We start from the raw sequence: 27294 nt of genomic DNA on the forward strand, positions 1-27294 counted from the left end.
TCTTGTCACTTTTCTGTTCTACTGAAGGCTCTTGAAAATTAATTTATTCTTCCTCTCCTGTAAAGAATGAGGCCTAAACGCCTCATATATCTCACGAGAGGCTCATAAATGTTTCAGCACCAGGCATACCACTAAAAAGTCATGAGAGTCCTGGGATGGAATTCTATGGCCACAGCGGGTACACTTTGTAAATCCTGAGGCCTTATTCATATCAAAAGGCTAGCCAAAATATCAGGCAATAAACAACAGAGATCAACTATCACAAACACAACAGGAAAAAGAAAAGCAAGAAGTCAAAAACTGTAATTACAACGTGAAGGAAACTGATCATGTACACTATGTTGCCACCTAGTTGACTGACAGCAGAAGGATAGGAACATTTTTTTTATATGGAAATACTGAAGAGAGGTAAAAAAAGTGATAAAAACTGAAAAAAATGAGAGAAAACTGATAATCTACCATTAGAAGATAAGATGCACTAAACTGAACTCTAGAGATTATGTCAAAATCTGTGGTGGCAAACAAGATCAGAGAGGTGCAAGGACAGACTGGTACATAGTGGGAGAAGGGAGGAGTTCAAGTTCTGGAGTAGCAGATGTTGCCAAGTGAGATATGCCATAAGAAGGATAACTCATCGGTTGCAATGGCTGGACAAGATAAAATAAGATATATAATTTTGACTTTATTATGTATGAATGATTTCTTTACATTCAATAATAAAACAGATGACAGAAATTGTTAGCATAACATTTATTTCCAGAAATACAGATGAAGCCTGGCTTTTGCAAGCAGGTGCTTTTCTACAAAGCATCTATTACACAGACGGCATACAAGTATGATCATACCTTTCTCCTGGCAGTTAAAATAGTACCTGGATCTGGGGCATTATAGTTTGGCATGTTAATAACCTAAGGGTCTAGAGTGGGCAGGTGACATATTAGCAAGATTTTTTTCCTATGATGGCTTTGAACAGTTTTCTCATTTGAATAAGGGGAGCTTGGTGACTCAATGGTAAGATCTTCAGCATGTGGAGTTCAGTCATACCCTCAGTAAAATAGAAGTCAGTTTGTTAGCAAAACAAGCCATTTCCCAGGACTAGCAACCTAGCACAGAGAAGACAGAGAAGAAAAGTGGGAATGAGTGACCAGTATTGGCTAGCCTATACTAGGGATGGGAGGCTGTGAGGCCTGCTGCAGTGATGGCAGCAACTGGACATTAAGAGGAGCCTGGTAGGCAGCATATGCTGTATGGCATGCTACATGTGGGTCAGGGGCCGTGTCTGGCTTTGCTAAACCATGTCCATGAATTAACCTTCATAGAAAGGGTCTGGGGATGTGCATATTCAAAGTGGAAGGGTTAAAGTTAGAAAAATGGAAAATCCCATAGGATTGCTTCCATGATGTTCATTCTGGAATGTCTGTTGCCATAGTAATTGGGAAATGACTGGTCACAGGGAAGACAGAGACTTAATGGTTGGTAGGCAAGGGGCAAAAATAAATAAGCAAGTAAATAAGTAAATAAAATGAACAAATAAAAGTGAAAAAAATCAGTTTCAATAATAAACCAAATTAAAAACAAAAATAAAAATCCAATTTAAAACCTTTTGTTAAAATAAAGATATTCTTAACAAATTTTTCACGCAGAACACTTCATCAGAAAAAAATGATTGACATTATCATCTACACATACACCTTAAAAACTGCCTTAGGTGTTTCTTACCCATTTCTACACCAAAATCCAACTGGAAAACACAAAATAAAACATGTAGTACAGACTAGTCCCAAGGTGGGAGAAAACTAAGCAAAAATGGATCTTCACTAAAAATGATCACACTTTCATCCAACATTGTGGACTTTTCAGCTTTTTACATTTTTCACATTGGCACGTAAAGTCAAACATGTAAGATAAATATATATATCACTGTACTAGATTACAATCACACTAATTCATCAAAAAGAATCAGAAATGCCTGAGGGAGCCATTGAACAAGAAGGCAGGTGGCCAGTTATCTAATAGAGAGGATAGAGCCATTCCAGTTAGAAGTGGACATGGTGAGACTCTGTTCGAAATCCCAGGATAAGGAAATAAGTGCTGCTTGTTGGTGGAGCAACACTTACTACTTGGATTGATTATCTATACAAAGAGATGACCTTCAGATGTGCATGTGGAGCAACAAGGCTCCAAATACATGGCCTTAGGAGAAATCCTAACAAACAATGTGAACACATTTTTGTCCTTGCAGCTACAGGAAAGGAATTCTTCAGATGCAGTACCTGTATTTTGTCTGCTTGTTTCATTTTATTTACTTGTGGTATACTACATATCACGTCAGACTTGTGGATGACAACACAGTTGTTTGGTAGTGCTGTGATTTATATTCATTAGGTGTGGTCAGACTGGGATATTGATAGCTCAATAAGACTGACTGCTCACCATTTTTACTATACAGTTTTGACTAACACTTTACATTCTAGTTTCTGGTGATATCTGGTTACGGTTATTAGTTTTAGTGGGTTTATTCTCTTATGGTTTGAATGCATATAGTTGCATGTTAGGTTTGGCTGGGACAGTTTTTATTCTGAGTACTTGTTTTTCCTTTATCCATTATTAAGCCTGTAGATTACTTTAACAGGGTGAACATTTAATAGCCCTCTACATTTCTGTCACAAAATGAAATGCAGCAGCCTTTACTGCTGTACAAGTGGCCCTTGTTCATCTATTTTGTTCCTCTTTTAGTGTCCCCAGGGGTTTCACCACCCTCCTCTCAACAGCATATTGATGGTGATGCTTTTCCCCAGCCTTTTCTTGTCAGGCCATGTCAGTTCCCTAGCCACCCTCTTTTTCTGTTTCTGTTTGGTTTAATTGCAATGGAGTTTGTATAGTGACCCTTTTCTGCATGCCCGTGGGTCATTCTGTTCCTGTGATTGGTTCTCAGCACAGTACACCCTCTACAGTATTTTCCCATTGCAGCCTGGCTCAGTAACCTAGCCAGTAGTGACACTTCTCCATAGCATATCTCAACTGACCTAAGCCCTTCTCCTTCCCTGGCACTTTGTCTGCAAGTATGCCAGGGCTCCTGAGGCTGTTCAGAAGCTTAGGGTGAGGGTTTAGTTCTGGTACTCATGATTCTTTAGTTCTGATTAGCTAAAAGTGGTCACTCCTTTCGGTAATGAATGGCTTCCAGGTCCCCTAAAGGGGTAGAAGACCATCATAGCATATTGCGGACATATGCTGCTTATAAAGTGACTTTCATTCAGTGATTACCACCCTAGGTCCTGCTTGTGGAATATGGTTGGTGACTATAGTATGAAGTCAGGCAGCATATCAGCCCTTATCCCATTTATTCTCTGACACTAATTCTGCATCCATGTACCTGATCTGATTAGAGCTGTGCACCCCTTCACATCAGGGAAGGTACTTGTTTGTTGTTGTTGTTTCTCCATTGGTTTGGATACTTTTCAGGTCATTCCTGATTGGTACATCAGTGACTGCCAGCTACTTGACTTGACACCTGGTTGGGTAATTACTTGGCAAAGAGCTGACCTACGATTGGCTTATACTCAAGCTGACCCAAGATAGAGTACAGCCCTGCAACCTCTTTATGGTTTCCCCTAGGGGAGTTTGACTCCAGAGTGTCAGCCACAAGCAGGCTGCCACCATGTTTTGGTAGATTACTCTTCTTTCACAAAGAGGTATGATATCAGTTCTCCTCTTCCTTGGGTTACTGGTTGTATTTTCCCTACTCACCTATTTCCCTTTGCATTGTTTTCCCCAACTGACTTATCTCATGAACATGCTGACAGTATAGTTTTAGTGGTAACTCATTTGGGGATGGGCCCATTGTGTACATCTTTCTTCTTTTTAGTGATAACCAGCAATGGATTTTTCTAGGACAGTGCCTCTCCATACCTTCTACCACACTAGGGGCTACCATGTACCATTTTGCTAACAGAAGCAACCCTTGGCTAGACAGCAAATGAGCTCTTTTCCTGTACTTTCCTAGAGTTCCATCCCAGTCATGGCTCCTGACCTCTGTGAGTGGTACACGTACTTGAGACTGCTGACCAGCTTGTTTCTCGTTAGTTCAACTAACCCCCAAAACCATCCCTAATTTATGTACTGATAATTGGCTGGTGACCACTACTCCTTTTATTTGGCTGAAGGAGTACTGGACCAAGGAATCACCACTGATTGTATACTCCATTCTTACTCTTGAACAGTCCCACGCTACAGCACAGCATTGTGTCAGATAGAGTGTTTCCCCTCAGGCATCCCCTAACTGGATTTCTCACCCCAGTTTGGGAACTTGCAAACTCTGTTCTAAAGCAGAATGATGCTGTTTCTGATCTATTAGTCATCTGCCCCAAAGACGTACAAGCCCACTTCTCACAAGCTAGTCCTCCTTACTTAGTGCTCAGCAGGTCTTCCTCCATTGATGACCTAACTTGTTCACTATCTTGCAGTAGCTTCCATCTTTTGCTTCTGCTTGTTCAATAATGTTCCCCATTCCTTTCCAAATCATCAGCAAGCTGTACAGGTTCTGGGGGGGGTCTCCTTTTTAGGAGAATATCTCTATAGTCCTCAACTTGTTTATGTGCAAAAAAGGCCCCTCCTGTTACCACAGGGATAAAAAGCACGCACCCTTTGGCTCTCAAGTTTTCTCCTGAGGCCACTCTGATGTTGATGAGAAGTGGCAGCACTCCACCACTGGGCCACACTCATTCCCTTACCTGAGGCTTTCTCTAGGAGCAGTATTTGCCCTCCATGTGCTGTTTGTGATAGCAGTAGATCTATTTACCATATCAGGCAATTAGTGGTCTCCCCATCAGCCCAGCAACTACACAGGTATCTTTGAGTGGTTGACTCTTTTGATGCATTACTATGAGGATAAGTATTCTAGTACAGCATCAATTTCTGGATAGTTGGTTTGTGACATATTATATTATATATTATAGTAGTCGCACCTAAATAAATATATTATACATATTATGAAAATTTTAAAAAATTACAAGTCTTGTAAGGAATCCATCCTGGAGGATGGAAGCACTATTTTTTTTCAATAAAGATCTGTGCTTGCTCAGCTTTCTCCTCTGTGTTTTAACTGGAGCTGTACATGTTTTTGATATCATATAAATGCTCACTTAACCTTTTTTTTTTTAATTTCCTTACAATTTTATGAACATACATTTTTTTTTGTTCATTATACAAAAAGCCAAATAAACCACATTAATTGTGTTGCAATCTGAAATAACTGAAAACCTATTTCAAAACTGACACTGTACAGATTAGGGAAGATGATATTAATTAATAGTTTTTGCCACCGGTATTCCCAGACATCAAACAATCTTGCAAGATGCATATGACTAATGCTTTAAATAAATATGGGAAAGAGAACTCCATTAAACACTGATTTCTGTTATAAGTCTTACAAGTAATTAGGCCTAAAGAAAGAGGAGAGTATATCAATAACATTGTTGGAATGTCTATGAATAAAACTAGCAAACTATGTGTAATTATAGGGAGATGTACATTAGTTAGTATGTAGGAATAGATAATAATATTGAACCCATAAATATATCATCGTCATCATCAAAATCATCATCACTATCTAATCCATCATATAAAGGTGACTTGGGGGATATAACTCTTTTCAAACCTTTAGGGTGAACTTGTATGGGTGGATAAGGAATAAGTTTACAACGAACTGATGTAGTTACAGTTTTTTGGGTAGCTGTGTTTGTAGGTTTCAAGCACTCTTCTTTTCCCTTGGAATCAGATATAGGGTTTCTAAACAGAGGTGAGTCACCATAGGGAGAATACATCAAACTGTATAGTTGCTGCTGCATATCAACTTGTTGAAAAGCTGCAGCATTAAGATCAGTTAGTGCCACTGGGGACTGCATAGCTCCAAAGTTTAAGACTGTCTCTGTAGGATTAATTGCAGTTGTTCCAAGCAGTGATCCTGTAGTCATATCACATTTAGGCTGCTTGTTCCCAAAGAATGAGGTCTGCCTGGATGTGACAGCTGTCCCAGATGTACTGACACATCCAGAAGTCTGGGTTCCAGTTACTAGGTTAGTGCCACCCACTGGGGCTCCACTACCAGTACTGCTGAATGAAGGTGCGATAGTTCCGAACCCAACAGTTGTGTTCCCCAACACATTCTGAGTACCAACACTACCAGATGTTGTGTCTGGTGTTCCTAAGACTCTTAGTCCTGTTCCACATCCAGTTACAGTGTTAGTTGTGCTGGCTCCAAATAAACCTTGCTGTGAAGCTGGTGCTTTCTCAAACAAGCTCACACTGCTTATGCTAGACTGACTCAAACTATTAGTGTTTCCAAATGGAAATCCAGTATTTGGTGTTGTTGATGACTGCACAAATGTCTTGTTAAGTAAGACAGTCCCTGGCTGGAGCTGCTGACCAGAGAGGTCTCTAGTGCTGGTTCTCAATGCAGTGGACATTGTTCCAAAAGTAGTTTTGTTTGCACCAAATGAAAACATGGGGCTGGTAGCTGCTGCTCCAGAGAGGATTGTGGATACAGTTGATGTGGCAATAGGGTTGCCAAACAAACTTCCAGATGGTCCTAACAGATTTTGAGATCCCTTTCTACCCACCTGATAGTCTTCAAGACGCAATTCCTCTAGAGACTTGCTTTCATACTCCTTCATAGCTGTTATGCATTGCAGACATACCATGATGCTGCTGTTAGTACCAGCGTCTTTCTCGGTTTCCATTTGTAGCACAGGATTAAATTTAATATTAGTGCTTACTGGGCTAGTTCCAAAACAAGAAGACCCAAATAGTGGGGTACTTGCTCCAACAAATGGATTGAAGGTAGTGTTGGTTGCATTTAACAGCCTTCCACTGTTAACAGTGTTTCCAAAACTCCCAGATCCGCCAAGCCTATTTTGCATATGATGATTCTGGGAAGACAAGACTGTACTTCCTGTGCTGGTAAAACCAGCAAGGCTGGATGAAGTCCCAGAAGATGCACCAAAGGCAAAAACAGTAATAGTGGAAGAGGTTGATGGCTGGTTGGAGGTGCTTATATCAAACAGACCTTCTGATTTAGGCTGTGTGGATCCAGGACTGCCAAAAGTATTTGCTGCAAAAGCAGAAGTCCCAGAGTCACTTACATTTCCATCACTAAACCCAACAGTTTGTCCATACATCTTGGTATTTGCAGCTCCAAAAAGATTTCTGGATACAACCGATGTAGCAGTAGAGGTACCAAATGAATGCCCAGGTGCTGCTATCAGATCCTGAGATCCTTTTTTGCCAGTCTGATAATCTTCAAGACGTAGTTCCTCCAGAGACTTGTTCTCATACTCCCTCATAGCTGTTATACACTGAAACCTTTTCACGCTATTACTGCTAACACCAGCTTCTACCATTATTTCCATCTGCATTACAGGGTTAAATTTAATAGTAGTGCCCACCGCAGCAGTTTCAAAACTATCTGACCCAAATAATGAGTGCCTTGCTCTAACAACTGGGCTGAAGGCAGTGTTATTTGTCATAAGCAGCTTCCCAATGTTGGTAGTGTTTCCAAGACTCCCAGAAACAACAGGCTTGTTTTGTGTAAAAGGCATCTGTAAAGAAAAGCTGCTGCCATTGATGCCAGATAGACGAGCTGAAGTTCCAGTAGATGCCTCAAAGACAGAAACAGTGGTATTAGTGGAAGCTCCAGGGCCACTTGCAAATCCAGGGCCAAAGCCAGTGGTTTGTCTAAATGTGGAGGTTGTCCACAACCTACCAGCTTCTTTTCCAGATAGGGTGCCAAAGAGTTTCTTAAACATTTTTAAAAGTTTTTAGGTGTGCATAATCCAATTCTCGACTGATATTCCAGATCCTAAAACATCTTCCAAGAAAAACAATTTTCACTTTATCATCAAATATCAGGTTGCTTTTATAATAACGTGAATGCCCATGTACAATCTCATTAATGCTTGCCCTGAAAAAAAAAAAACAAAAAAACAGCAATTCATTAATTGGGTTCTAGTTTATCACTGAAGCATTTCCCTACGAAAAAAGAGAAAGTTTTGTGAAATATTAGTTTGCATGCAATAATTTTTATAAATTTGTAACTCAACCTTCTTGAAGCTTATTAAAACGTATGCATCAGACCTTAGATGGTGGAAATGTGCACAACATTTAGTGCTAATGCTGACACTGTTCGACTCTTATGATCTCATCCTGATAGTCTTCTTTGGCTGTAAGCTTAGTAGGGACCTGTGAACCTGTAAACCCTACATACTGGTGGCACCATCAGTACAGACAGAATGATGACAGACTATCTGCTCACAAATGCAGTTAAAGTAAAAATAAAGCACAGTGTCACAGCTGCTATGCTATAATGCTTACCACACTGGTGACCAACGTTCACAAATAAATTGTGGTTATTAGAGAGGACAAAGTTTCTGCTGACATTACTTCTTGCAGGGTCATGGTCTATGAAGCTGAATAGCTATGCCTTAACAGAGACAGGAAAGCATTATGTAATACTAGTGTTCGTGCAGGACATGACTACAGGTAATATTTACATTACATGCGTTAAAGGAACACAGCTTCACATGGTAAATTCAGATTATGTGATGTGAGTGTTTGTGCAGGACATGACAAGAGGCAATGTTGCCTGCATTACAAATGTGAAAGGGAAATGACTTTACATGGTACAGTCAGTCAGTTTATGTAATGCAGTTGCTTGTACAGAACATGCCAACAAGTAATCTTACTTATATATGTGTATAAGGCATGACTTTGCATGGTGTACTCAGATTAAGTAATACAGGTGTTTGTGCAGGACATCACTACAGGTAATACTTCTTATGCTACATGTTTGAAAAGGATATAACTATACGTGTGCATTCAGATTATATAATACTGGTACTTGTGCAGGACATGGCTACATATAATGTTATTTATATTACATATGCAAAAGGGACACAACTTTGCATGGTGTACTTAGATTATGTAATACAGGTGCTTGTGAAGGACGTGAATATAGGTTAAGCAGCCTATATTACCTAGTGAAAGGGGTATGGCTACATGTGGTGCATTCACATTACATAATACAGATACTTGTGCAGGACATAACTACAGGTAATGTTACATATATTATATCAGATGGACAACTTCATGTGATGCATTCATAAAAAATAATATATGTGCTTGTATAAAGCATCCTTTGCTACATGGGATATATCCTGCCAAGGATGTATCAGCCAGACAGCTTCCAGAGGTTCAAGACACCTTCAACATGTTGAAACTGTTAAGCAGCTCAAGCTGAGCAGACCAAAAGACAAGTTTGGGTGTATAACCCTTCACAGCTTTCCTGCCAGAAGACAAAGGGAGGCTGGGCCATGAAAAGACAATGCTAGGAACAAAAAATACATTTCCACACAAAAACCAGGGTGTGTGTGTGAAGCAATGCAGTGGCTAATACAGCAGTGATCATTTCAGCATCTACTGTTATTGGTAAGTTTAACTTACACAACTGTACTGTGCTCATCATATTGATATTTGCTGCAGTAGCCTTAGCTATATGGATAGATTACCTTAGCTAACTATATTTGGGGAAGTGGAAGGAGAACAGTCTAGGAGCATCTGGAAAATGATCCTAGCAAAGCTTGATCTGGACCTACAGAAAATCAAGTTTAATTTTATTTTTAAATTTTATTTATTTCATTTTATTTAACATTTGTTTACCAGGAAAGTTCTACTGGGACAAAGCCCATTTTCAGTGGAGGCCGAGAGAGAAATGCTCCAAATGCATGTCTTTGGAAAGTGGGAGGAAACTGGAGCACCCAAACGAAACCCATGCAAATGCAGGGAGGACATGCAGACTCCACACAGAAGGCACCCCAGCCGAGAATCAAATTGGAAAACCTCTTGATGTGAGGTGACAATGCTGATTACTGCACCACTGCATCGCCCATACTTGGTCCTTTGCACATATTTTTATACAGTGCTTTTAAAAAATATGCACAATGGACAAAGTAGCAGCTTCTAGAATACTTCCAGATTCCAATGCTTTAAAAACAGCCACAGATGAAGACAAAGCCCTGGAAGAGTGGGCCTCGACTCTGCCTGTAATACTTTTGTTATGGTGGTAATAGCCTTAGACAACCATTTGGAAACAGTCTGTTTTGACAAAGGTTGTCCCTTCTTCTTATCTTCACAAGAAATGAACAAATGATCCAATGATCCAAAAGACTTCAGTTCTGTCAAGATAGTACCCGAGTTGTCTGTAGACATCCAAGGTATGTAGTATCGTTTCTCCCTTATTTATAGGTTCAGGAAAGAAAATGGGGAGATGGATAGTTTATACAAAACTTCTTTCAAGAAACTTTTGTCATGAGAAAGAGGAGGATCCATGGGCAGACAAGTTGAAATGGCCAATAAATGAACCATGACAGAGAAATAAGAAAGGCTATAGGATAAGTAGCTCATGAAAATGTTGTAGACCAGAGAACAATTAGCCCTTAATATGTGCTAGTTATGTTGTTGGCACCAACTAGAAAACCTTTTCCATTTGCTAATATATAATATTCTAGTAGCAGGCTTTTTTACCTACATTAGTACCTGCTACGCATCCTAAGTAAACAGGTGCCTAAAAGGAATTAAGATCTTATCATCCAGACAATTAACTAAAGATGACTGACTGATGTTGGGGTGTATCAAACACCCCTGTTCTTGTGTGAGTACATCCGGTCTGTGAGCAAGCTTGTGATAATTGCCATCCGCCATTTCCAAAAGAAGGGAGAACCCACAGTTGCATGGACCACAAGGGAGTCACTAAAAGGATCTTGGGGATTGCTTTTGAATCTTTCTTTCCTGAACCTATAAATAAGGGAGAAATGAGAGTGGTCCTAGCTACAGAGAACTGAGAAAAGCGACTACTTTCCTGATTTAAGTACATTTTCTGTTTTTTTACTTGAAATACCTTCTCTTGCTTATTTTGAACAAGCTTAAACTGTTTAACTGTTTGCTGCATTATATAATATCTGCACTTAAAATTATATCTGGTCGAAAATTGGTCGAAAGTTTGTTGTTTGTTTAATTTAACTGTTGAGGCTGCCCACTAAAGTGTGCTAGCCTGTGTAACTGATTTATTACTGTTTTCTGTATTTCTGTGTGCTTTCTATCTGAAAAGCAAAAAAATAATCCTTGTTTTCCCGCCTCTCCTCGACTAGTTTACAGGCTTTGCTGTATTCTGGGCTGTGGTGTAGTTCCTGTGTTGTCCATTACCTTACTTGGATAGAAGGAAGTTTCTTTGCTCACCAGTGGGAGTGGGTGGGGAGCCTTGAGCAGCCTATCTGTCCCTGAAGGAGTGACCTCAGCACAAGAGCTGTAGTAATTGGTTGTTTTGGACCATTTCTAGCTCTTTTGAAGTTCCCTGTTTAAAATCCGCATTTGCGCGATTGTGCGCTTAAGCGCAACGCCGGTTAAACAGGGTTAAACTTCTTCCGTCTCCGCCAAGTCTGCTCTTCAAATTTTCCCTTAGAAAGCTCTACTCTTAGAATAACCAGTCTACTCATTATATTATAAGCCTAGCACTTGTTCTCAAAACTTCTCTTCTAAGTAAGCACTCTCAAACTAAAGTAGCACTACAGCCACCACCCCTGTGAATACCCACTTCCCTTAAAGGCACAGCACTCTCTTATAATATTCTAGCATGTCGAGTGGTAGATTACTAGCATCTTCTCCTGTTCAGCTGGTTAATCTGGGAATCTTGAGACAATGCTATAATTGTCTCATGTACACAGACAACCCTCTCCTCCTCCCAGTAAACACAAATATATGTGAGAGATGCAACTATATAGCCAAACTGGAGGCTGAACTCTCTCAACTCAGGACTGGCAAGACCAGACAGGAGGAGAAGGTAACCTCACACACAACAAACCCAGTCACACATAGACCTACCCCAACTGCAAATCAAACACATAATAACACAAAGACATACTCGGACGATCTAATAAAAAACTTACCAAAACAACAGAGGCTCCCAAAGCAGACACCCAAAAATCCACCACCTCAAAACATAACACATGCAACACATACTTCAATAAATCGGTGTGTCAATAAATCACAGCCCTTAAGGCCAAACACTATACCTGATACACTAGTGATAGGTGACTCTATAGTCAGACACACTGACGTTCCACTTACCAGGCTGAACAAGGAGGGGGTAACGGTAAGCTGCGGGGGCTAGGATCCGCCATATAACACACGCACTCAGGTCACTCAAAAGCACGTACAAATATGACTCCGTCATTGTCCATGCCGGCGTGAATGACCTGAGACGTACCTCCCTGGATACATGAAAAGAGACAGAGGAGCTCTCTGATTATGTAGCCCAGGCTGGTATGACCCTGACCCTGAGCAGCATCTTGCCCTCACCAAGAATGATGCCACAATACAAAGACAAGATGATCAGCTTTAATAATTGGCTCAATTACTGGTGTCATTCTAGGGGGATCCAATGTCTGTTTGCTTGGGATGACATGCTGGACAAGCCACGCTACTTCGCAAGGGACGGCTTGCACCTGTCACCACTGGGCTTCCGGATATTGGCTAAGCCTCTTGCCACCCCCATAGTGCCTTTTTTTTAGGCAAGGCTCAAAAGACGAACCCACCTCCTTAGAAAACAAAATGGAAAAAAATTAAGGGTAATGCTGCTCAACGCCAGACGTCTAAATCTCAAGATGCAGGCTCTCTAAGCACTCCTCAGTATGGAGAACATCAATGTCTGCGAAGTAACTGAAACCTGGTTCAAGGCTCCTGAGAGCACCCCAGCGCTACCAGGTTTTACCTCGTATCATGCTTTTCGGCCCCAAAACCCGGGCCGAACCACAAAGGGAGGGGGAGTGTCCATATTCATCAAGGATACCCACACCTCCAGGTTAGTGGCAACTCATGAAGCATCGGAGACCATCTAGGTGCACCTAACCGTAGGCAAAACTGCTATACAACTGGTTGCATGTTACAGACCACCCTCCCAATCTCAAGAACCCCATTCAGCCTTCCTGAAGACATTGGAAGATATGAATGTCTCACCAAATACCATCATATTGGGAGACTTCAACTACCCTAACATAGACTGGGTGCACTATTCTAGCCCTAACACCCTAGCCCAAAGGTTCCTGGAATTCATAAACTCAAATGCAATGGAACAGCTAGTCACCTCTCCCACAAGGGGGGATAATATACTAGACCTGATCATCACAAACATGGGGACAAAATGCTCCACACCGGAAGTATTCCCCTCACTAGTGAGATCTGACCACAAACTAATCACCCTGTATATACATATTCCACCTCCACCCCCAGCACAAAAGGCTACGGTGAAAAACCTCAAAAGCTGACTTTACACTTCTTAGGACTGAGATGGTATCATTTAAGCCCACTGGACCAATGGAAACCACATCCTACAATGCTGAATCCTACACAAATGCTTTCTACGGACATCTCCAAGAATGCATGGATCATGCAATCCCAAATAAAACCAAGACCCTCTCCACCAAGGGAAAGCGTCCTGTCTGGTGGACCCCAGCCATAAACAAATTGTATAACAAAAGAAGGAAGCTAATGCAAGACAGAGCAAAATCCCATAAAGGGAAGGCATCTCTGATCAGCACTAGTAGAAAGATACATTCTCTCATAAAAACATCCAAGGCCAACTTTGAGGGAAAAATCGCCAAGGACACTAAAGATAACCACAAGGCATTCTTCAGTTATGTTAGAAACCTAGGCGGAAACCCTCAGATATGCTCAGAGTTAGTACACAACGACAAAAAATTTACCGAATCCACAGATTTTGCCAACATTCTGGCAGACAGGTTCAGTGCAAATTTCTCCCCTCCCTCACCCCCAAAAGAAGAAATACTTATCCCAGCTGAATGTAACCTCCGTCATCTCAGATGTCCAGGTGAGAGCCGCCCTCAGCAAAGCAAAAAAAACAGCATCAATGGGACCTGATGGTATCCCCGGCTGCGTGATACGTGAACTCCAAGAGGAGCTAAACCCGCATATAAAAATGCTATTTAACCTTAGCCTTACTACAGGATATGTACCTGAATACTGGCGTGCAGCAACAGTGGTTCCACTCCACAAAGGAGGCTCCGTTACAGACCCTGGGAACTACCGCCCCATAAGCTTAACCAGCCTGGTCTGCAAAGCTATGGAAAGAATCATTATGGAACTCATAAACAACGACATTGGGGACCTACAGACACTTGATCCCACCCAATTCGGCTTTGTAAAGGGCAGATCCTGCCTTCTGAACCTGGTTGACTTTTTCGAAACAGTCACTAGAGCCATTGATGAGGGCAAAGCAGTCCATACAAGACTACCTGGACTTGGCTAAAGCCTTCGACACAATACCCCACTCAGGCATCATAGACAAGCTAAACAGCTTAAATGTAAATCCATATGTCACAAGATGGGTTGCAAACTGGCTAAAGAACAGAACCGATAAAGTCAAAATTGCGGGAGTCATGTCAGACTCAAAGCCAGTCACAAGTGGTGTCCCACAGGGCTCTGTCCTGGGACCCCTCTTGTTCGGCATTTACTTCTCAGATGTGAAAGCAAACATGGGAGGGTTGTGGCTGACACAGTTCGCAGATGATTGCAAACTAGGCGCCATAGTCGATACACCAGCTGACACATACATCCTACAGAAAGGCCTCACCAACTGGTGCCGGAATCATGGCCTTAAACTGAATGCCAAGAAATGTATAGTCATCCCCTTTGGGAAAAACAAAGTACCCACAAATTATCACATAGACAGTAACCCACTGAGTACGGAAAAAGGAATCAGAGACCTGGGGACCCAAGTCGATAGTGACCTCTCATTTGACACCCACATTGCCAAAGTGGTTAGAAAGACTTTCTACCTTGCCCACCTTATCATGAAGGGGTTCACATCCAGATCAAAGGAGGTCACTGTACCCCTATCAGGCCCATGATTGAGTACAATGCCCCATTTGGTATGTACCTCACCCGGCACTTACAACAGCTGGAGACCCCCCAGAAGTACCTCACCAAGAGGATCAAGGGTCTCCAACATATGTCATATGCTGCCAGGCTAAAGAAACTCCAGCTCTATTCAGTAGCATACCGCCTGCTCAGAGGTGATCTGTGCCTGACGTACAAGGCCATGTCCAACCAGGAATTGATGGACATGCTCCGCCTCAAAAAATCCAAATCCATTAGAACCACGAGAGCTAAAGATTTAAACCTCAGCACAAATATGAATAGAACATGCTGGAGGGACAGATTCATAACTCAGAGGCTTCCCACACTCTGGAACAGAATCCCAGTTCATGTTAGGCAGAGCCCCTCACTGACTCTCTTCAAGAGAAATCTTGACGAGTGGATGGGAGATCGTAGGTTTACCCCGGGGGTCATCCCTGTGTCACTACTAGACAGAGGCACAGTAAACTAATTTTAATAAGTAAGGGGGTCTTCAATGTGTCACTACTAGACAAAGGCACAGTATTCTAAATTTATTCTGTACACTTTAGTACCACTACATGGGGTGGCGAAAGCCACATCACTAGGGCTAGGCTTACAAATGCCCCAGGGCAGATAGCCTAGTACTAAACTATGAAGTATCCTGGATATTAGTAGAAAAGCTGGAAAAGCATACAGGAATATTCCAGTTTAAGGGAAAAAAAGAAAATGCATCCGTCTTCCAGGCCTTCCTGCATGAGTCCTGGAAGCAGAATTTACTTGAGAAACTCCACCCACAGATGGATCAAATCTTGGAAGACCCCCTGATCTAGTTTACATTTATGAGGGTCTACTCTTGTCCTGCTCCAGCTCAGCTTGTCTGCCACACAGTTTTACTCTGAGGGAATACAGGATGCAGAGTGAGATCGTGGTGTGAGGCTATATCCCAGGCTAACATGGCTAGTCTGTAAAGGGGTTACAACCCAGTTTTCCCTTGCTTATTTATGTACCATATGATGGTGGTATTGTTTGTAACCACCTGAAGAGGTCCCGAGGACCAAAGACTGTTCAGAATTGAGTGTTTTGATCAGAGAGAGCATCTCCTTGATACTTATGTGCTTGGGTCTGTCCTTGGTGTCCCATATCCCCTGCACTTTTATCCCCATTGAAACTGCTCCCTAAGCAAAGTCTGAAGCTTTTGTGGTGACTGACTGCTTTGGAGCTGTGACGGAAAAGAGGAAACCTGGATTTAAAGACAAGCACTGGGATGTGAAAAGATAAAGGGTCTTGATGCTGGAACCCAAGAGATTTCAGATACCACTGTACCTTTCTCATGTGCAGCCTCGCCAGGGGTACCATGAAAAATATATACGCCATGAGGCCTAAAGTCCTGAGGTATTCCCTCACAGTGACCAAAGTCGGAGTGGAAAACCTTAAAAATAGATCTAGATAAAGATCTACCTTTTTCCTGTGGAAAAAAAATACTTTTGAACTGAGTTGTTTAACCGGACATCTCAGAAACACAATTCTGTGTGTAGGAGTCAAGAAAGACTTTAGAATGTTCTCTTGAATTCCAAGCTTGTTAGGAGATCTCTCATCCAAAAGAGAGAGAGAGAGAGACAGAGACAGAGACAGAGAGAGAGGCAGAGACAGAGAGATTCTTGACACTTTGAAAAAGACTCTGCAAAGATAAGCAACTCACCTAAACGTAAAAAATGTGGACACCCAATAGCCTGCAATGAGCTATAACTGGAACTAGACAGTCTTGGTGCAGTGGATAGTCCAAAGGGTAAGGCAGAGAACTGATAATGTGATCCAGATGAAGTCTGAATAGGGATGTGATAAGAATTTTAAGTCTAATATTGCCAGGAAACCTGAAAGAGGAAAAAGAGGTAATTTACCGAACTGACATTCTGAGTTTGGGCACCATCACAAACAGGTTTAGGAAAAAAGATTCAGAAGTGGTCTCCAAGAATTTTCCTTCTTTGGCACTAGAAACATCCTTGAATAAAAATCTTTCCAGGCCTGAGAAGGAGGAACTGGTTCTATCACTCCTTGTGACAGCATGTGATGAAGAACCAGTGGGAACAAAGAAGTATGGTATGGATAATGAGGAATGACCATGTGGAAAGGAGGATTTTCCTCCCCATTCCATCTGTAACCTTGATGAATAATTTTCAGAACTATTTGTCTGAAACAATCTGTTGCCAAAGAGAAAAATGGAGATTCAGACTTTCTGGAAGAAAACAGGGGCCAGGGTGGGAGGGGCTCATAATGCCTCTTGAACAGTCATTCAGACTTGTTGGACTATCCATTGTTTTAGGAGGTTTGAGTCTTCTTTTTGGAACCCTCTTGCCATTTCTTTTTAAATGTCTGTTTATCTGTATTTTATTTTGAGACTGTTTATTCTGTTTTTTTGCCAAAATTGGATGAGGTGATAGAAAAGGGTCTATATTAGAAGACCGAAGATCCTTTTGAGCAAATCGGAAATGAGCGATACATATAGCGCGAACTACGGTAACAGTGAACGTCCAAAACCACGAAAAACTAAATGAATTGTCATGGTTGGCCCATCTGTGGTACAGCTCTGTAAGGTAGGTGTGCGATAGTTATGGACCTTAGGGTTAGGGTGCGGGTTAAGGTAAGTGCATAGATAGTAATGTATGTAAGGTTTAGTGTAGGGTTAGAAGTAGGGTTTGGTTAGTCTATGTATGTGTTTTATTTATTATGTTTGGGTACGTAGTATGTAGAGCGCGGTGGTGTTGGCTGACTGACTATTCGAGATTTTAAAGTTTGCGGTTTAAGGGGTTCGGCGTATTTGCAGTTCGGGCTATGTGTGTCGGTGTTGTAGTATTCGCTGTAATGGATTTTCAGTTTCATAATATAGACATAATAGAAAATCCCTTGGAAAATGTGGAAAAGAAGGGCCGAGAAATCTCAGAGATCCCATGGATCAGTTTGCTGCTTTCATCACACTTTTTTTGATCACCTCTGCAGCAGAGGGGCCAAATACTACATTAGTACCCAAAGGAGAATTTAAAATCTCATTTTTAACATCATCTGGGAGGTTCTGAGAATGCATCCATGAAAAACACATCAAACAGTTCAGTTGCCATAGTCCCAGAAGAAGTCATACACACACTGTAAACAATGAGTAGTGACGTGTGCAATATAAGAAACTAAGTTATTTAAAGCAGATTTTTCTTCACAAGAAGAAACTGACGATAAAACATTTCTCATACTTTCATAATTTGATAGAAAAAGAAGTTATGTACTCACCATAATGTTCCATGTGAGTTGTTCATCTTGCCTTCATTCTCACTGATGGGTTCGGCGCCGATTCTCTGCTCTGACTCAGCCAAATGAAAAAGCTTGAGGTCTTCAACCAGCTCGAGGCCTACTCCCCATCCCATGATGCACTGGTGCTTCCCTCAGATCTTGTTTGCTGCCAACAATGGAGTAAGCCATCTTCCACTATAGCAAGTATAGAATACCCTAGATAAAGGTCAATTACAGCCATACCTCACCTCAGATTCTCGATCCTCAAGAAGCCTGGAAGGTGGTGGGAGGGTGGGATGTAAGAATGAAGGCAAGATGAACAACTCACATGGAACGTTATGGTGAGTAGATTATTTATGTGAAGTTGTTCTAGCTTGGCTTCATTCTCACTGATGGGATAGTGCCCCAAGCACCATCTTCTTGGGTGGCTCACGGGAGTATATTCTTCAGGACAATGGAACCAAAGGAATACCTGTCCCTGGAGGTCCTGTTCACTTTATAATGAATGATAAAGGTATGAGGCCTTGACCAAGTGGCTTCTGCACAAATTGTATCTATTGGTAATTTGGCAGAAAAGGATGAGGAAATGGATACAGCTGTAGTTGAGTGGGCCTTTATCTTGTCTTGTAATGGTGAATTCACTGAACTGTAAGTACAGTCTGATAAACATTTTGATAAAGTGTTTTTTCCAACGGGAGCACCCTTCTTGGAGTCTGAGAAGGAAACAGAGTTGATCCATTTTTCTGAAATTCTTGGTCCTGTCCAAACAAAAGCATAGCTGTCTGTGAACGTCAAGCTTGTGCAGCATATAATCTGCCTTATTGCCATACTTGGGGAAGAATGCAGGCAATTCTATAGACTGACTTGAGATTTGTTTCTGAGCACACCTTGGGTAAAAGTAAGGGATTTGTCCGTAGAGACACTCTATCATTATGAAATATAATGTAAGGGGGTTTTATGGACACGGCCTGTAACTCCGAAACCCTCTGAGCAGAAGTAATAGCTACTAGAAAGATGGTTTTCCATGTAATATACTTTAGGTCACACAAAGAGGCTGGTTCAAAGGGTGATAGAATTATTTGTGATAGTACAAACTTTAGATTCCATGGAGATAGAGGAGATTTGATGGGTGGTCTTAAATATATCGTGCCTTTGAGAGGCTATGAGACATGATATTAGACCCTTCCTCATCAAGATGGAAGCTGAATATTGCAGCCAATTGGACTCTAACAGTTGCAGGAGCTGGTCTCTCATTGAATAGTTTTGTCAAAAATTCCAAAATAGAAGCTATTGGGGCTAAATAAGGATCAACATGATTTTGTAATGCCCATATTGAGAATCTTTTCCATTTGCTGAGATATAGCTTTCTAGTGGATGATTTGTGACAGGATGTCAATATATGCTGCGCTGCAGCTGAAAGATTCTGAAGCCTGGCTATGTTTGGAATTGAAGCAGCCAAGCTGTCAAGTTGAGGAACCAAAGCGACGGGTGAAGAGCCCCCGTTGAGTGAATCAGGAGGTCTAGAACTGGATCCAGGATCCACGGTTCTTCCAACAGATGAGGCCAAAGAAAGGGAAACCAAATCTGGCAAGGCCAATAGCGGGCTATCAGAATTATGGTCCTTCCCAGCGCACTGCCTTTCTGTAAAACTTCATGTGTCAGAGGCAAGGCAATGGTGGAAAAACAAAGGAGACCCGGGAGCCAACTGTGTACAAGTGCATCCCTTAGGTCTTCCCCTCGTGGGGGGATTAGGGCAAAGTAGTTGCTGCATTTTGTGTGTGTGGATGTGGCAAAATGATCGCAACAAGGCTGACCCCATATGCGGAATATGTCTTCCGCCACTTCTTTCTTTAGGGACCACTCATGAGGCAATAGAATTGCCCTGCTCAGCTTGTCTGCTATCACGTTGGACTTCCCTGGGATGTGCCTTGCTATCAGAAAGCACTGGGTGTAGTTTGCCCATTGCCATACTCTCAAGGCTTCTCGACATAGGGGGAAAGATTTGGTTCCTCCTTGTTTATGTACCAGACTACTGACATGTTGTCTGTCTGGATTGCAATGGTCCTCAAAGGAAGAGAGTCTTGAAAGGACTGCAATGCTAGAAGTACCTCTCTCATCTCAAGGATACTGATATGCAGGTGAGCCTCCTGTTCTTTCCATGTGCCTTGGGCTGTTCTTCCCTGATAATGCTCCCCCACTCTATCTGGGAAGCGTCCGTGGTCATTATGACAATTGGGTTGTGCACAACAAAGGGATGTCCTATTGTTACACACTGCGATGTCAGCCACCACACTGAAGGTCCTTCTTGCATGAATTCGTGAGTATAATCTGATGCGACATTGGGAGTTCCTGAAGGGACCACTGGGTGAACAGGAGCCATTGTAGTATCCGCATATGCATCCGGCCCAGTGGAATTGCAATGATTGCTGCCGCCATTGTACCCAGCAATTTGAGAACCGTAGAAGCTGGAGCTTTTTCTTTTGAGAGAAGGGCTAGAACCTGTTGCCAAAGAACACAAACCCTTTCGGATGGAAGTACGAATTATGTTATTGTTCATTTAATAATTTAGCAGTTCTTAATGTTGATGTTTATTAGTCATAGTTTTAGGATAAAGTAATTTTTAAGACATATTAAAGTATTTATTGTTTTTAAATATTTATGTATAGTTCAAAGGTATGCACTGGCACTTTAAATGTGTTTCCAGAATGGCGCCAAAAAGATTTTAAAAGGAATGTTATGTGTGTTAATCAGCTGTTCTGAGGAAGTCTGCGATAAGCAGATGAAAGCGCTTAACATATGAATATTTGGATGTCAGTCTATAATATTGTGGTTCGAGTTCATTAAATTATTTTTGGATGAAATATTTCCTTTGCCTTATTCAATTAAGCCTGCACGCTACTTTTCAAAACATAGCTGGGACGGTGAGCTAAACCGTCTTGTTACATCAGTTCTGGTGTTGCTGTTTGTTATTGACTCTTTCCCAAGGAAGACAGGTAGCAAATGCCAGTAAACACTACCAGACCACAAAAGTTACTTTTTTGACAGAGAAATTCCAGTAAAAAAGCACTTTAAAACACTACGCCAGCCCTACAAAAGAAAAATAAGCACAGTTTCTCCACAGAAAAATGTTTTCAATTACTTCACACTACTTTTAAACTGAGAGAAATAACGAGCATGTCATTTAAAAGTATACTGCAGTCTTAAGACAGTTCATTGAAACATAACACTTGTAGCTTTAAAATAACTTTCCTGAAGAGGAAAGTAATCTAACATCAACAAAACCAAGAAATGGAAGTATTTTTCCCCAAAGGGAATGTATCTGCACAGCAAAGAAACGCACAAGCCATCCATCAATCTTCAAAAGCAGATAAGGAGCATGCTCTTCAGCGGCAGTAAAGCTCTGAAGAGCTTTGTGCCCACTTGTCTTTTAGTAAGCTCAGCTTGAGCTGCTTGACAGTTTTAGCATATGGAAGGTGCCCTGAAGCTTTGGAAGCTGTCTTGTTGTTAATCCTTGGCAGGATAGAGCCCACATAACTAAGGCTACTACAACAGTGATCAATAGGATTAACATCCACTGTTGGCTGGACCAAAAACGAGTCACCACAATGATCTCCGAGGATTCCTTCTGAATCTTCAGAAATACTCTGGATATCAGTGGAAAGGGTGGAAAAACACACAGTACATTCTCGTCAAAGAAAAACAAAAAAGAAAAAGGCACCTGTCTTCCAGACCTTCTATCATGGAGCTCTGGAGCAGAATCTTCCAGCTGATTATTTAGAGAGGAGGCAAATGGATCTACTAGAGGAACTCCCCACAAATGGATCAAATCATGGAAGACACCCTGATCTAGTCTGTATATGTGAAGGTCTGCCCTGTCCTGTTCAGCTTGTCTGCCAGACAATATTGCTCTGGCATAAGGAAGGTTGTCTGTAGAGTGACACTGCACTGTGAAGCTATATCCCAAGCTAACATGGCTAGTATGCAAAGGGGGTATGACCTGGTTCTTCCTGCTTAAAGATGTATCAAATGACACTGGTATTGTCCAAAAACACTTGAATACGTCCTAGGTGCAAAAGATGATTCAGGGAGATGAGTGCCTTGATCAGGTCAAGAATCTCTTTCATAGTTATGTGCTTGCATCTGTCCTAGGTTTCCCACGCACCTTGCACTATTATCCCTCCTGAAATTGCTTCTCAAGCAAAGTCTGAGAAATCTGTGATGACTTGACTGCTTTGGAACAGAGGAAATAAGGAGACACCTTAATTTAGGGATATTTGCTGTCTCCACTAAGATTTTGTTTTCATTGACAAACCCCAGCATTGGTATTTGAAAAGACAAGGGCTTTTGATGCTGGGACCAAAGAGACTTTAGATATCATTTTATCTTTCCCATGTGGAGTCTTGCCAGGGTTATCATGAGAACCATAGAGAGAGAGAGAGAGAGAGAGACAGAGAGAGACCCAAATCCTGACGTATTCCCTCAAAGTGACTGAAGTCTGAGTGGAAAACCTTTAGAAATAGATCTTGCTATAGATCCATTTTTCCTGTTAAAAAAGCTCTCTTTTAACTGAGGTGTCCAGCTGATACCCCAGGGACACAATCCTGTGAGAGAAAGTGTCAAAAAGGACTTTTGAATGTTATCTTTGAATCCCAGCATGTGTAAGAGATCTCTCACCCAAGTGAAATTGTGAGAGAAAGTGTCAAAAAGGACTTTTGAATGTTATCTTTGAATCCCAGCATGTGTAAGAGATCTCTCACCCAAGTGAACATTTCCCGACACCTTGAAAAAGACTTTGCAAAGATAAGCAAGTCACCAAAATACAGAAAAAGAAAACAGATACCATGTAGCCTGCAACAAGCTATAACTAGAGCTTGTCACTTAGTGAACAATCCTGGTATATTAGATAGTCCAAAAGATAAAAGCAGAAACCTGATAGTGATCCAAACAAACCTTAAGAAAATTCCTGAAGTCTGGATGAAAAGAAATCAAATGAGAAGCATCTTTTAAATGTAGAGTTACCAAGAAATCGAGTGAGGAAGAACATGCAACAGACTGGGAAATGACATAATTTTGAATTTAGGTAGAAAGATCCAAAACTAGTCTCCAAGCATCTTCTTTCTTTGGCATTAAAAACACTCTTGAACAAAAACCTTTCACTGCTAGGAAAGGAGGAACTGGTTCTATCATTCTCTGGAACAGCTTGTAATGAAAGAGGTGGAAATAAAAGATTCTGGTCTGGTGGATGAGGAATAACTTCCTGGCAAGGAGGAATAACCTCTTACTGCCATCTATAACCTTGATGAATGATATTCAAGACCCAATTGTCTGACGTTATCTGTTGCCAAACAGAAAAATTGAGATTCAGACTTTCTGGAAGGGAAAAGGGACTGCCAGGGGGGGGAAGGGAGAACAAACTCCCTTACACATTCAAATTGACTAGCTGAACTGTCCTTAGGCTTGGGGATTCCTGAATTCATTTTGGAACACAGCTGCCATTATGCCAAAACTTAGAAAAAGGATGCCAGAAAATCTTTGAGATTCCCTGTTTAGCATACCCTATTCATCATACTTTTTGATCACCCCTACAGCAAAGGAACCACAAAGTAAATTTCTATGCAAAAGAAAATAAAATCTTATTATTCACATCTTGGGAGGTTCTGAGAATGCAGCCAGGCAAACTTCCTCAAAATCAGTACCAGTAACCATAACCATGGAAGAATTATCAAATGAGTCACACACACATTGAAAACATATAGCAGTGACTAGTACAATAGAATAAGCTAAATAATTTAAAGCAAATGTTTCCTCACAAGAAAAAACAAAACTGCAGACTGAACGTTCTTCATACTTTCACAATTACTCAGAATAAATGTTAACATGTTAGCCTGACAAATCAAAATTCTGAAAATTAAAGTTGCAGAAGCATGCACTATTTCCTGTACCCATCAATAATCTTCCCATCCTTAACGGAAGAGTAGGATATGAATCAACTAACTGTTTAGCAGCTGTAGGATTAACTAACGTTATAGCCGCTGGAGCAGGTCTGGCAACAGTGTATAGAAATTTGAAATACTAAGGAACTTTATACAGCCTATCTGCCTTTTCAGGGGGCAGATGTCTTCTGACTATCTGGAAAATCGCAGGCAAAAACAAATATTCTGTGAAGCAGACAGAACAGGGGGAATGGGTGTAGGTTCTGGAAAATCCTTCTGTAATAACTGGTAGTATTTTCTGAGAGAATGAGAAACCTCAGTGTTCTCCCACTGAAAACACTGGCACATTCTAGCAATAGTTTCAGCGAAAAAGACCCCACACACAGGGAGAATCAGAAACTGGGTTCTCAGAGTCTTGATCAGAAATCTGAAGAAGAAAACCTGCATCTACTTGTTTAGATTCAGAATCTTGAATCTCTTCAAGAAAAGAGGAATCCCTCTTTCTTTTACCAGAAAAAAGAAGTTATGTCTTACCATAACATTCCATCTGTATTGTTAATCCTTGTTCAGTCATTACATATGGGTAACGGTTCTGAGCCGGCCATTTTCCAAGCTCGCGTCAGCTTCAAACTCTCGAGCTAAACTCTTACCTACAATTCCCCCCTCCCTGTTATCTCAGATTGAGTTTGCAAGTTAAAGAAGGTAGAGGCTACCTCTGGTCAAATAACCTAAAAGAACTGGATGATGAGATCCACTACAAACCACAGGAGGGGGAAGGAGGGAGGGTCATAATGACTGAACGAGGATCAACAATACAGATGGAACGTTATGTTAAGACATAAAATTCTTTATCTGATATTGTTAATCCTCGTTCATTCCTTACGTATGGGACAGAGTCCCCAGCTACCTCTATTCCTGGGTGGCTCTCATGGAAGGACATTCCTGAGCACCATAGAACCGAATGATGCTCTTCCCCTGGAAGCCAAATCCAATTGGTAATGATTGATGAAGGTATGAGGCGTAGCCCAAGTTGCAGCTGCACAGATGTCATGTAAAGAAGCTCTGGCATGGAAGGCAGCAGAAGTTGCCACCGACCTTGTTGAATGAGCTTTCAAGGTAGTAGGCAACGAGATATTACGTTGTGTGTAAATAAAGGTCACACAGTCCAACTATTTAGCTAATGTGACCTTTGCAACAGCCGATCCTAATCTAGGTCCAGAAAAGACTAAAAATAACTGGTCAGATTTACGAAAGGGTTTAGTCCTGTTTAGGTAAAAATGGATTTGCCTGTGTATATCAAGGGTATGTAGGCAATACTCTCCTCTGTTTGAATGGTTGGGAAAGAAAACTGGCAATTCAATGGTTTGATTAATGGACATTTCAGGGATCACTTTAGGCAGAAATGACGGATTAGTTCTCGGAGACACCCTATCTCTATGAAAAATCAAGTATGGACTCTTGATATATAAAGCTTGAAGTTCAGAAATATGTCTGGCAGAAGTAATAGCGACCAAAAACAAGGTTTTCCAAGACAAATATTTGAAGTTGCAAGAAGAGGCTAGTTCAAAAGGTGACACTATCAGAGCTTGTAGAACTAATGACAAATCCCATGGTTGAATAGGTTCTCTAAAAGGTGGCTTCAGATGATTCACACCTTTTATGAAGGTCTTGCACAATTTATGGGACATAAGAGAGGAATCTTGGACACCCTCATGAAAATTAGAAGTTGCAGCCAAATGAACTCTAATGGTAGAGGCCGATAGACCCGAGTGAAGCAGGTCGGCCAGATAGTCTAGTATTATTGACACTGGTGCTGAAAAGGAGTCTACGTGTTTATCTTTCAGCCAACAAGTAAATATTTTCCACTTGCTCAAATAAGTAATTCTAGTGGAGGACTTATGAGAAGCAATCAGAATATCAGGTACTGGTAAAGAAAGATCATTCTGTCTGGCAATCAAGGGAATTGGAGTAGCCAAGCCGTTAGCTTCAGGCTACTCAGGTTGGGATGAATCAGGTTCTGTGGGTGTGAGATAAACTCCGGGATTGGATGAAGGATCCATGGTTGATCTAGTAGGTGAGAAAGCATCCAAATAACCCCTGCACGAACGGCATGTGCACAGCCATGCACTGTGTCCAATCGAAAAAAATATAGCCAGCACCCGACTCCTGTGGCATAATCAAAATTTAATACATGACAAAGGATCAAAAATATCCCAGTACACCAACATGGTTGTACCGGTTTCAGCCAAAACCTTCTTCAGTAACCAAAGTGTGCCGAACAGTCACTGCCCTTAAGGCTAAACAACACACCTGATACACTTGTAATAGGTGACTCTATCGTCAGGCACACTGACGTCCCGCTCACCAGGCTGAACAAGGAGAAGGTCACGGTGAGCTGCCTGTCAGGTGCTAGGATCCGCCACATAACACAAGCACTCAGGTCACTCCAAGGCAAGTACAAATATGACTCTGTCATTGTTCATGCTGGTGTGAATGACCTGAGACGTACCTCCCTGGACTACATGAAGAGAGACATAGAGGAGCTCTCTGAGCATGTAGCCCAGGCTGGTATGACCCTGACCTTGAGTAGCATCTTACCCTCACCAAGAATGATGCCACAATATGAAGACAAGATGATCAATTTCAACAATTGGCTTAAGTATTGGTGTCATTCAAAGGGGATCCAATGCCTGTCAGCCTGGGATGACATGCTCGACAAGCCACGATGCTTCGCTAGGGACGGCTTGCACCTGTCACCCCTGGGCTTTCGGATATTGGCAAAGGCTCTTGCTTCCCCCATATAGTGCCTTTTTTAGGCAAGGCTCAAAAGACAAACCCACCTTCATAGATATCACAAGTGATAAGAAACTAAGAGTAATGCTACTCAATGCCAGAAGTCTAAACCTCAAGATGCACGCACTCGAAACTCTCCTTAGCATGGAGAGCATCGATATCTGTGCAGTAACAGAAACCTGGTTCAAGGCTCCAGAGAGCATCCCAGCACTACCATGTTATACCTCATACCATGCTTTTCAGCCCCAAAACTTGGACCAAACCACAAAAGGAGGGAGAGCATCAATATTCGTCAAAGATACCCACACCTCCAGGTTGGTGGCACAGCACG

General features: G+C 41.6%; 1 protein-coding gene across 2 annotated transcripts in view; it reads right to left on the reverse strand.

Annotated features, from left to right (window-relative positions):
* Positions 1 to 735: 735 nt before the first annotated feature.
* The window catches only part of LOC122807237 (nuclear pore complex protein Nup98-Nup96-like), an 87479-nt gene continuing 60920 nt past the window's right edge, over positions 736 to 27294 (reverse strand). For both annotated transcript variants that reach the window (XM_044078317.1, XM_044078318.1), the window contains exon 2: positions 736 to 7957. In XM_044078317.1, the coding sequence (XP_043934252.1) occupies positions 5535 to 7802 (2268 nt within the window). In that variant the 5' untranslated portion in view covers positions 7803 to 7957 and the 3' untranslated portion in view covers positions 736 to 5534. The remainder of the gene's footprint in view (positions 7958 to 27294) is intronic.

This window comes from Protopterus annectens, chromosome 7.part0, assembly GCF_019279795.1.
Source record: "Protopterus annectens isolate FY-2018-M chromosome 7.part0, PAN1.0, whole genome shotgun sequence".
Classification (NCBI taxonomy): Eukaryota; Metazoa; Chordata; order Ceratodontiformes; family Protopteridae; genus Protopterus; species Protopterus annectens.